General features: G+C 45.1%; 1 protein-coding gene across 3 annotated transcripts in view; it reads right to left on the bottom strand.

The window, feature by feature from the left end:
- Nucleotides 1-12,417, bottom strand: part of SMOC1 (SPARC related modular calcium binding 1) — a 125,046-nt gene extending 112,629 nt beyond the window's left edge. For 2 of the 3 annotated variants that reach the window (XM_035328923.1, XM_035328924.1), the window contains exon 1: nt 12,108-12,417. In XM_035328923.1, coding sequence (XP_035184814.1) covers nt 12,108-12,224 — 117 coding nt within the window. In that variant the 5' untranslated portion in view covers nt 12,225-12,417. The remainder of the gene's footprint in view (nt 1-12,107) is intronic. The other variant, XM_035328926.1, reaches the window with a different exon arrangement.

Genomic DNA, 12,417 nt, shown 5'->3' with positions numbered 1-12,417 from the left:
AGCTGGCCAAGGTCAACTCACCACACCAACAAGGAGAAGAGCAGAAACTTTGGCATAGCTTGAAACCTACAGAAATTCTTCTTGGCAAAAGTGAATAATCCAACCAAGTGATTAATTACATTTGAGTTTAATCTGGTCATATTGACTGATACCAAGTCATAGGTTCTGAGCTCTCCCTTATTTTCAGGGGAACTGTTGACCTTTCAAACTGGTAAAGAAGAATCTGCCTTCTGTTTTTCTTTTCTAGCCTAAGAGCTTATATTGCTACTACCAGAGCAGATTCCAAGCTTCAACTAAAACAGACACTTGCCAATTATTCGTTCAGTGCTTTACAACTGCCTCTTTAGAAGCCCGTAATGTTTATGGAGTCACTGCTATTTGAGTTTTGAAGTGGGTAAGCTTTACAATCTTCCTCAATTTCTACCAAGTCTTGTTCCAAAGGGAGAATCACACTTACAGGGAAACTTCCTAGAGTTCTCATTGTCTGAAAGCAGCATGTCCAACTGACAGAATTCAAGTTTAGCAACCTCTGCATAGACCACTAGATTTAAGATGTTACCCTATAACACACATAGAAAGATTCTCTAGGGCCAGCTGTACATTTTAGCTCTCATCAGAGAACAAGATGACATCAGGTACCATCATCTTCCTCCCCTGAATAGAAATAAAACAGGCACATTCCTCGCAGAATTAGTCAGAAGCTTCCTGATACCTTCCCTTCACTTCAGGGATCTGAAGCTCCAAGCCAAGTGCTCAAGAGTAACAAGAAGCCAGACAGCAGCTAGACAAAGTAAGGGCAGCTAGCAAAAAATAAGGACAGAGGAGGTGCACGAGGGAGAAGGTTTTCACTACTCTGAGAAAGAAACAAGTCCTAAATCCCTATTTCCCAACTATTTAGAGGGGCTTCCTCCATTCAGAACCATCAAATCCTGTATGCCATTCAGTACAGGGCATTAATGAGCAAGTTTCAGTATCAGCATTTGTAAATACAGTCTTCTATTAGTATGTTACTGTTGAATCTATTGTTACTTCATTCAGATGCTTTCCAGCTGTGCATAGCACTGGTGTCAATCACTTTACAACACACGAGATGCCAAGTGCATCTTGTATTTTTACATCAGCATCTGCTAGCTCATTTGTTTCACTAGCAAGTCACACTACAGTGATTTTAGATAAGTATGGTTCTATCCCTCTGAACACTGGCATGCGATTTAACAAGATTATCTCTTCTCACTTGATCCTAATTGTTTGCCTTAGGAAATACATGGATATGCATGAACATCAGTCTGCCATCTAGTAAGAGCTCAAGTGCTTGGCTTAGTTTGTTTGTGGTAATCCCTAGGTTTGCTTTCTAATAAATACTAACCAAAGAGTCAAACCAAAGATAACACCCTATTTTGTCCTCCTAATCGGAGGTGACCTCATCATGTCTAACAGCAGTCTTCTGGCACCTTCTGAATAAGTGCTTGGATTCCCCATGGTTTCATGAAAGGTGAGGATGAGAAAAGAAGTGAAAGTCATCCTTAGCTTTTGCTCTGACATGCTGCCTTTCACCATTGCACTGAAAAGCTGTTTAAATCTCTACACCTAAGAAGTGTTTATCAAAGCTAAACAAACCAAAGGGAAGCATGTTGGGTGGAAAATGTAGGCACAGTTTTACTTGGTGTACTTGACTCAGTGATTTCCCAAGAAAAGCATTATTTCCTGAAGGTGGACTCACCTTTGCCAGAGGGGCAGCTCCAGACAGGGCTCAGCAAGAACTACTAAGTTCTGAACTGTCCTTCCGCTCTCCTTGCCATGCCTGAATAGAGGCATACAGAGTACACATCTTGGAGGGTGTGGAACTGAGTTTGTCAAAAGTCTGGATGAGGAAAAAGCTAGTCAGAAAGCTTGTGTAAGTAGCTGTTCTTAAAAGGGGACACTACCAGTGAGCTGGCTGACTTGAAAGTAGTTATGATCGAGAGTCCCCAGCTGAAGTCTGATGCGGACTTCTTCCGACCATGAAAAGCAGTAATAAGCTAACAGTTGCATGGGACACCCGAGAAGGTATGAAGTTTTGCAGGAAGAACAGTTACTCTGATACAACACCTACCTTTTCTTTAACATAGGGGAAAAATATATGCCTTTGTAACTCAGTGTTCTCTTCCCGTAGCAAAGAACTGCTGACAGCTGAAAAATAATTTCTATTTAGGACTGTCATTCACTTGACAGCACAAGTGTTTGTGGTTTTTCAAGTTTAAAGCCAAATCAAATCCTTCTCTTTTAAACTGCATGGGATTTTCCTGCTGAACTCTTCCCATCTATTCTGGGGCTCCTGGGGGAAGTCCCTGGGTTATGTGAAGCAATTGTGTATGCTTTTTTGTTGTTTTTAGTTTGCTTTAATGCCAGCAGAACTAGAAGCAATTTTTGGAGCCATTTAGGTAAATTCTGAGAGTTCCAACAGGAAACTAAGAAAAAACAGTTTACTTGTGACACTCACCAACTATTCAAGCTAGATCAGCATCTCAAATTTTTCAAATCACAATACATTTCTCAAACAACTGGGTCAATTCCAGAGATATTGAAGGGCAGGTTTTAAGAATACACACGGAAATTTACTGTGTCAAGAGTAGCAGATCGTTTTCTTCCCACTCAGTTCCAATTTCAGCACCAAAAAAATGGTTTTCTAGAAAACATGCTAAGCTTTCCTTGAAGTTAGCTCTACAAGCAAAACTCAATTTGGAAGTTGGGACTGATATTTTCTCCTATTTACCTTCATGCAAGAATCACAGCAGGAAAGCTTCATCCTCCTAGGTTAAGAGCCCATTAACTCATCTGCACCGGTCTGTAACGTCTGTCAGTGTTTTAACAGCTATTGTGTGTAGCTTTGTCCTACGGTTGCTTTTACATCCAGACTAGAAATCTTCAAACTGTTCACTGCAGTATGCTGATGAGCAACAGCTAGCTTCAGTTCCAATACTACTGCCAAAACGCTTCAGGTAGCATCTTGGTTAAGAAATTCACAACTTCTTTCTGTTCCCATTCCAGCTTGTTTGGAACTCCTTCAGGTATCCATGTTTCACATTAAAAATCATGAAATAGAGGTTGGCCTTAGCTCTCAATGAGACAAAGACAAAAGCAGAAGCAGTTTACACCAACTCCCCTTCCTCTTCACCCTCAAGAGGCACCTATACTAGTGACATCATGGCAAGAACATTTAATTATTTGATGCTCCATCAGACACCTTAAAAGTAATCCTGACTTTCAGGGTATGCACAACTGGTAGATTATAGACTGATAGAATTGTAAAGTTCAAGAGAGTTCCTACAGTTAGTTTTCAACAACTTTGTAAGTTTTAAGAAAGTGACAGGTCAAGTCCAGCAGAATACATTTTCTCCTGCCAACACACTGGTTGCTTCAGGGGAACCAAAGAAAGGACAAAACCTGGCATCTATGAAGAACCAAAATCTTCAGCTACCACAGCCAGCAACACCTAGACTGCTTTGGAACCAACTGGCCTGCCTCAATGTAAAAGCTCAATCGTTTGGAAAAAAAAAAAAAAGCCACCACCACGTAGTGTAATAAAGCACTTTGTGTTCACTGTGAAAAGAATGCTTAGTTCTCTGGAAGTCCCTGAAGATGAGCATCCAAAACAAACTTGGGCTGATGCACTTCCACCATACTTCCCGAGAATGAGTTTACTCATTATTACAGCTCTGCTTGTTTTGTATATCAGTCTTTTATGGACTTCTACCTTAGATGTATTTTACTTTCAGTAAGTCTGAGAAATGCACATATTAAAATCTGCCTTTCCATTAAAAGTTTGGAGCAGATTATCTGCTGGCATTCCAGACAAACACAATTTTTAAAAGCTGCTTTTGTACATAGCTCATCAACTATTGCAACACTTGCCCACTCACTCTTAAGAGTAGAGAAGTAAGCCAGAGGCAAAACTCCAAGCAAAATCCCATGAGTTACCATCCTGTATGGTAACTATACTCAAATCAGAAGTAGCTACTTGGCACAGACAGACCCCCCCCTTTTACCTGGTCAGTATCCACAAACACCAATTCATTTAATATCTTCCACTTGGAAGTCACACACCCAGGAGCTTCTGGCTTTTTAGTTCTCTACTTGCACCTCATTCCCCCAAGTATTTGTTTCAGCCTATGCACTACAATGTAAATCAGCTTCAAAGACATGGGAAGGGAAATGGCTTGATGTACAAACTAGAGTAGGTTCTTTAATCTTCATGCTATTCAAGGGAGTCTATGCTGCAACAAAAGATTATCAACCTATCTGCTTGTGACTAGTATCTGTGTCTAGTAAACAGAGAAGCAAGATCTAGAGATAGTGTACATCTGAATGTCTTCTCTGGGCACATGTCCCTGTTGTACATTAAAAGGATACCACTAACCTTACCAGGTGTTTTCACCTGAATATGCTTTCTTATCTACTTGATTCCTGCTGCACTCCCCCTCTATACCAGCCACACTGTGCTTCTGCAGCTCAAGACGTGAGTCCTCTCAGTTTTCATGGCTGCTGTAGAACTTATGACAGTTACCTTTATGTTAAGATTGTGTTGGATGGTTTAAAGTTGCTGGAGTGTCAAACCCTAAAGCACTACAGTTAAAACTGAAGAATAAGATCTCATCTTTAACCAAAGAAAAACAGTTCTTAAAGTATGCTGAACTCCACAGAAGTATACAACATGCACTACCCCATGCCTCATAACAAGCACAAATGTAGCAGCTTGGCTGGTAGACTTCTCATGAAAAGACAGAGCATGGCTTCCTTGAGCAATTTAAGTGATTGATCTCAGTCATGGAACATAGAAGAGAACAGGGATGGATAACATTTTCCACATTCCTTCTAGTCTGTGACCCAGTAAATGGTAACTGGGGACTGGTAGCCAAGAGAAACTCTGAAACCGAATCTGCCCACTAAGTGTTTGGAAGCTCTCCTCCCCATTTGAGGATCAGCACTTCCCTCTGGATAGGATTCCAACTGTCATTAACTAGACCAGTGGCCAAGAAAAACCTCACGAAAGCAAGCTATTTCATCTGTCCTACTTCCCCATCTTCCTTATTCCTTTGTGCCCTCCCCTTCCACTTCCTACGATACTTCCAAACTCACCCTTTTTGTTTTAACACCCCTCCACTCCCAATTTTAATCAAATGCCTCGTGTTGCAGAACAGCAGGCTTCTTTCCCCGTGGAAGGTAAGGGGAAGTGATACTCATTGCCATGAGTCTCTGAACAGGGAAAGTTTATGCCAGGCCAATGCTCTTCCAGCAGCAAATCAAATTTTAACGTTAGAGCTAATATGCAGCCATGTAGCCTACTCAGCCAGTATCAGTGGGCTCAGTCTAACCTACACACAGAAAGACTAATGAATGACAACAGACTGCTGCTTTCTCCCTAGCTAAAGTCAAGACATCTGGGGGCAAGGCAACCCAATTTACAGAACAATGGCACATGGCCTTGGTTTGTACTAATGAACAGTGCAGTATTCTGTTGCACTTACCCATGTAAGTACTGCCCTGCTCACATTCATCCATGTTTGTCATCCAGAGGCCGTAGCTGCTCCGTAGAACTCCAGCTCCAGCCCAGGTGATCACTCAGTCAGGACACCCATGGCAGAGCAGATTATCTACCTACACTTACCAGTTCCTGCATGGCTTCCTCCACAGCTTCCTCCACCTGCATGGAAGAGTCTGCCAGCAGCACTGGTGGGTTGCTCTGGCTTTGCTGCCAGACTCTACTTGACAAACACCCAAGCCAACCTTTAATGGTATAGCCTCTGTTCCTTCAGTAATTAGTATTTCCCTATCTCTAGCCACAGGTGCTTCCCCTCAAGGTCCAAGTTTGCCCTCATTTCACACCTACCCCTCACTTCCCCACTGCACAGCTACATGCCGCTCCAGGTGAGAACACCTGTCAGTGGGCTCTCAAAAGCAGCTGGCTCAGCCATGAGGCAGTGGGAGGCAAAAAACACACAAACCCAGCAGAGAAGCACGTCCTCCCAGGCAGGCTACAGATGGGAGACCACCAGGGAAGAGACTGACAGTGCAAAGAGCTCCAGGCTTACGGAGGCTTAGACACCCCCTGCTCTGGAGACAGAAGCACCACTGCCTCTGAGGAGCTGCCATGGGGGACATCAGGCTGAGGCCCATACCTCCTGGCTGCCCCTGGCAATCTTGGTCTTCACAACATCCAGTCAGGTGCAGACCGATACTAAAGCTACCCTGGAAGACTCATGCAGACTACAGCAAATTGCTTCACACACCAAAGCTGGTTTCCTCCATCCTACCCCTCCTTACCTCTTAAGGACATACTTGCAGTGTGCAAGCCTCATGCCCAGCTAGCACAGGCAGAATTTATGAATGCCTCTATGCAAGGCAACATTTCCCTCAAATGAGGGGATGATTCTTCTCAAATGCTCATGACTATAACCAACACCATCTACAGTGTTACTGAGGGATCTAAGCTGTATCAGGAGCCTACTGTGCTAAGGAAAGGGCAATCCCTGACAGGAGTCACGAGCCCAATTTCAAGGCAAGGTCTGGTCCTGAGGGAGCTGACTTGGGTTGACTGCTCTCAGACTGAAGAGCTGCCCATAGCCCACACAAGGCCATGCAAAAAGGACTCTTTTGTACAGCAGGTGGTTATTTCCACTGCTTTGAGTGGAAGCTTTACTCTGGTGTGACTAGCTATGCCTTCCTTCAGTTTCTCTCCTACAGCTATGAGGCCTCGCAGAAAATAAGGTAGGGCTGATTCTCACACAGCCACCACCAGAAGGGCCTCAGTGCCAGAACACACTGGCAGTGAAAGCCATGGCATGCAGAAGGCTTCACATGCGAGCTGCTGACCTCAAACACCAACTGCTAGTGTGTGTCAGCCTGTCAGAAGAGGGAGACAGTTCCATACACGGTCATCCCAGTAATTTCTCTGGGCAGACAAACATTTCACACCGACACCATACATTACCCAGAAAGCGCCAACACAGAAGTGATTCACTTACAGCAGTGGCAGCCTTGTAGCGTTTGGGCACAAACCTAGTGAATGGAGAAGCTTTTCACAAACAAGCATAGAAGACTTACAATCCTACCAGTTCAGTGACAGTGAAGATGTAGTCTAACAAGAAAGAAAGCTCCACAGCTCAAGGTGGAAGTTACACCTTTTGCTTCTCTGCATGAACCTCACTTGAGAACAAAGCAGCGAGCTATCAGCAGTGCACATTAAACTTGGGGCAAGCTTTGCTGTACTGCCAGGCCCCTGGACACTGTGTCACCAGAGACCGTGTGGAAGCCACCAGTGAGGCTCCAAAGAGGAAGCCCTCATGTTTTCACAAAGGCAGCTAAATCCTACAGCCAGTGCAGCAGCCTTCAAACGTGAGGCATTAGCTTCAGTTTCACCTGTACTGCCTCAGTGTTCAGCCTTTAATGTCAGCATAAAGTTTATTGTACAACACTTAACTGTATTGTCGGATATATGAGTCTCAGAAGAAATGGGGATTCAGCAGCCAAGTAGGAGACAAATGGGTTTTTGTTTGTTTGTTGTTTTATTCCGACAAAGTGATGTCGCAATTAGTTTTAGATGGCAGGATAAGAACATCTAAGATATTTAAACATCATTATTAATATTACAGCACTACTGTACCACTGAAATGAAGTTTACAGTCATCTTACCAATTGCTTCAGGCCATCTAGAAATAAAAGCAGCCAAGAAAGCATCTGCTCTGCGCTGATGGTTGCGAAGATTACCTTAGCACATGACTAGCGTTAGAAACTTGAAAACTTGTCCAAGAGGTTATCATTGTAGATGTTCCAGAGCTACAGAGCTTGCTACCAGCGCCAGCAGAAGTACACAAGCAGTTTCTTTCTCTGTACCAAGTCTCTTGCTGGCCAGAAATCTTTCATTAGGAGCAGAGGTAATTAACATGAGTGAAATATTCTTGAAGTCAATTCAGAAGCTCAAGCAGTTAAAACACACTAAGACTACACAGAACAAGCTGTATCCTACAGTGCTTTCTTGCTTAGAACAGGACTCACTGTTCTAATAGTAACATATTGCAATGTAATTTTTAATACTTCTCCACGCAGGAATGAATACTGTTCCTCAACACAGCTGCATAATTTATGAAAAAGCAAGTCAGATCAGCCTCTTTGTTAGTTTGCAAGGAATTGAGCTATTTAACATTAAAGACCCAAGTACGAACAAGGACGGGAAGATAAATCATTACTATAGCTCCATACATAATTACAGTTCCTACTTGGGCAAGAACAACTACCACCCAACCAAAACAGAGTATCTATAACCAAAAGCTATGCATCATAGACAACAAATCTGTCCCGTTAGGGGACACTTCTCTAGGCACTTGCCTTTGGGTACTTATTCCTTCATTAAAATGGAAATCCCTCCAACAGTAAGGACATCTGAAACATTAAAATGCTTCAGCTGTTAAGTAATAGCTTGACCCTTGCAATGCAGTGATGTAAGCTCAAACCAAGCACCAAAATTCAGTTACTGAAAACCCATTCTAAGTTTCACTCTTTAGTTTTAGATATACTTTATACATAGCCCTTTGCTTTGCATTTTATTGTATATCCTTCAATCATTTCTTCCTACCATGAAGAAAACATTCTCCCTAGGTTTAGTAGAGCATGCCTAAAGACACCTGCTCTGCAGAGCCTTACCAGTGGTGCTGCAGTGAGAAGACAACACAATACAGCCTCCTCAGCACAAGCTGCCATGCTGCTTACTCCTCCAGAGGGTATGGCAATGCTGCTAGAGCCTTTTCAGCACTTTTTAGTGAGGTCATGTGGGGTTTTAACTAGTATCCAGCTGCAGCAGGGAGTTTGCATTGTTCTGTGGCACTCCAGTTAATGCTCTGGAACCTGTTTGAACCTTCACTGTTTTACTGCCTACTACCTTCCCTTTACAGCAGCACTAAGCTTAAAGGTTTCTCCCTATCTCCAATCAGCATTCCTTTCAAGGAGGGATATGGCATGTTTCCATGCATGAAACTAGGAAGAAAATTTAGTGAGTGCCCTTGCTTCCCATTTCTTAGTCCTAATTAGTCAATGGGGGTACAGATCCCCAGTCTTCCACAAATTCAAGCCTGTTCCTAGGACAGCTTTTGATTGCTGCAGTCATGTTATACTTCTGCAAGCACCCACTATTTTCCTGTTCTAGTATTTTATTATTTATTTTTTATTTCAGCTACTAATGGTTCTGCCACAAATGGAATACATTCATGATGGTCAGGAATTGGCCACAAAAAGCAAGGGGCACCCAGGAAACATAGCTCTGTCTTTCTGTATAGAAAGATATCTTTCTGAACTAGAAAGATAGAAGACAATTCATTGTCCAGATGGAGGAAAATAGGGCTTAGTGGCACAATCTATTTAATCTGCCATGAGAGAGCACTGCTCAAATTCATCACACAGTAGGAGATGCAAGAGCCAGCCCAGTCAAGCTCCCCATCTTTGCAAGTCAAGCTGTGGGGTCAAGGAGAAGAAATGGCAAGACTTGTCTTGTCACACAATTCCAGATTTCATGCCAGCAGAGAGAAAGAGGCATGAAGGAAGGGAATATGAATAGAAAGTCAAGCCTGATTATCTTTTTCCACATGGGAACATTCTTCAGACAGGCATTTTCCAAATGTAGTCAGTTGATCATTTGCACTGTGCTCTTCAGACCTACAAGAGTACAAATGATCATGCAGTCCCATAACAGAGCAGACAATTTCTTCGAGTCTGTCAAGTGAGGAAGAAAAATCTTAATAGCCCTGGACTTTCAAGTTATTTCCAGGGCACCCAAGACATCAGACTTACTGTAGAGTTTTACTTGGAACAGTTATTAACTGTCATTGGGCACAGCAGACATACAAAAGCCAGATGTTGCCCACAGGTCACTGATACTTCGCAAGCCTAAATGCTTCATGTCACTGCTCACAGTTTCACTGTAGGAAGAAACATCAAGCTTTGTACAATTTTGAGAGCCAGAAGTACCTCAGCAGTCCAGTGGATATCACCTGCTCTTGTAATTTACCTTGGTATCCACACAATCATCTCATTTCATCTGAAAGTTTGATCCTGCATTGGCACAAGAAATATGGATCTACCCATTCTCTGTGCCACCCTTAAATGTTCATCATTTTCTGCAAGCAGCAGCAAGTCATAATTCTGTGCTTACGCACTCAGTGACACTGCTGGCTGCCTAGGTTAGCAGCAACACTGCTGCAGTAAGAGGGAAATGCAAAAGAGAGAGATTAAGAACTTGTTTCAAGCATTACAGATGCTCATTTAAACTCATTGAGAAGGGCTGGATCAAAGTTACTGTTTGCCTTTAAAAGCATTCAAACTTGGACACATTGTAGTTCTAGTGCTTACTGTACAGAAGAGAAAGGGTAAGTATCACACCTAGCAACTGAATGCCTACAGAATTAGTCCCCAGAACTACCACAGTGACCTCATAGGTCAGGGAGGGTTCCTGAGGGGAAAATAGTCTTGATCACAAGTCCACATGAAAAACAGTCATGTAACTTGGTAGGCATCATTAAAAAAAAGTAGGAATAATTAAGAATTTTCTTGCTCAAAGTATGGCATCTTTACACTAGTAACAGCCTTACTAGCAATGTCTAATCACTACCAGAGATAAAGCTCAGGGGTTATCAACATGATTGCAAATGAGCAGGCCGAGTTCTCCATCTTTGCATGCACATAGGCAAGACACTTGGTGGATGAGATGAGAGGCTTCACCTGTGAAACATCCTGGAAGCCCACGGCCTCCCACCTAAAAGCTTGTAAGTTAAAACATTACGGCAGATTCTTGTACAGAACTGTAGACATTGGTGCTCAGTTCAGCTGACGCTCTCCTCAGTTATGAAGGGGATAATACCAAAGTTGGTTCTCTGATTTCAAGCAGTAAGTAAATCAGTAGCCCCTTGTATTTGCTTTTCCAGTCTCCGGAAGCAGTTCCCACTCCAAAGATGACACAACACAGGGAGCAATTAAACTGCCTTGTAAAGTACAGTATATGAAAGTGGCCTATATGGAAACTGTTTGATAGACAGGCTCATTGTGCAATTATGCACTGCCAACAGGACTTTTCATTTTGTTCTTTGTTTCAACTGCTCCTCATTAAAGCATTTAGATACCGGTGCTTATTTGGGGCCCTAGCCACATAGCTAGATGCTTAGTTATCACCTCAAAGGTCCTCTCAGTACAGCACCACTCCAACTTTGAGCTTTAGGCTCTGTGTCAGGTAATACAGATAGATGCATAAGCACCCTTACAGCTCCCCATCCTGCAGAACTGGTCCCCAAGGACTTATGGCACACACTAGATCTAATTTGCCACTTTCCAACAGCTGCTGTTACAGATCTGGCCGTAAGAGAGGCTGTGCAGTGCAGCTGAACACGGACACCAGCGCAGCCACAGCTCTGAGAAGCGTTTAATTGCCATCATGGTCAAACAGCAGCTCTATTAAAAAGCTAGACCATTGCACTCAGGTCCCGTGTTGTTATGTTCTGGCTGAGTCGGGATTCCGAAGGCTCCTGATCTGCCTAACCACGGTGGCAGCTCATTAGGCACTACGTTTCATAACGTGCAGACCGATGGGACAAGAACGCACACGGTCAGCCCATCCCACACGCCTGCCGAGATGGAGCTTTCCCACTTACCCAGGACCACGTCCCTGTGGCAGTACTGCCTGCGGAGCAGCCACCGGCCTGCTGCCCTGCGCCCGAGGGCTCTCCTGCGGGCAGATGCCTGTGGCGGTGCTGCACTGGGAGGACCATATTTAGAAGAGATGCTGGGCTCCCCCCGGAGCACGGCGACAGTTTGCTAAGTGAAACGAGCAGCCCCAGCAAGCGTCAGGCATTGTCAGAGTACAAAAGCGCAGAGCCAGCCTCCCGCAGGGAGCAGCCTGGGCCGGAGGCACCTAGCCGTACCGCGGGCACCCCGTTAACCCCACCGCGGAGCGCGGACCCAGCCCCATCGCCACGCCGGGCACAGAACGAGCGGTGCGGGAACGCGGAGCCCGCCCGAGCCCTTCCGCGCCCAGCCCCGGGGGGCTCGCACCGGCGGCGGGGCGGCCCCGGCGGGGAGCGGGGCTCACTTACCCGGGGCCCCGCGGCTCGGTGCCCGCCGCCCTGGGGCAGATGCGCCAGCAACAGCGCCAGCAGCAGCGGACGAGCCCCGGCGCTGCGCCAGGCCGCGGGCAGCAGCGGCGACGGCATCGTCCCCTCGGAGGAGGAGGCGGCGGCGGGGTGGCAGCAACGGGACGGGGACGGCGGGGCTCGGCGGGTGGCTGCGTGCGGGCCGGCGGGGCTCGGCTGCGCCCGTCCCGCGGCGGCAGGTTCCCCGCCTCGGCCATGGGGATGCCCGTTATAAAGCCGCGGCCGGGCGGGGCGGGGCCGGCCCGCACGCCCC

This window comes from Oxyura jamaicensis, chromosome 5, assembly GCF_011077185.1.
Source record: "Oxyura jamaicensis isolate SHBP4307 breed ruddy duck chromosome 5, BPBGC_Ojam_1.0, whole genome shotgun sequence".
Lineage (NCBI taxonomy): Eukaryota > Metazoa > Chordata > Aves > Anseriformes > Anatidae > Oxyura > Oxyura jamaicensis.
This window is presented reverse-complemented; position numbering and strand designations above follow the sequence as displayed.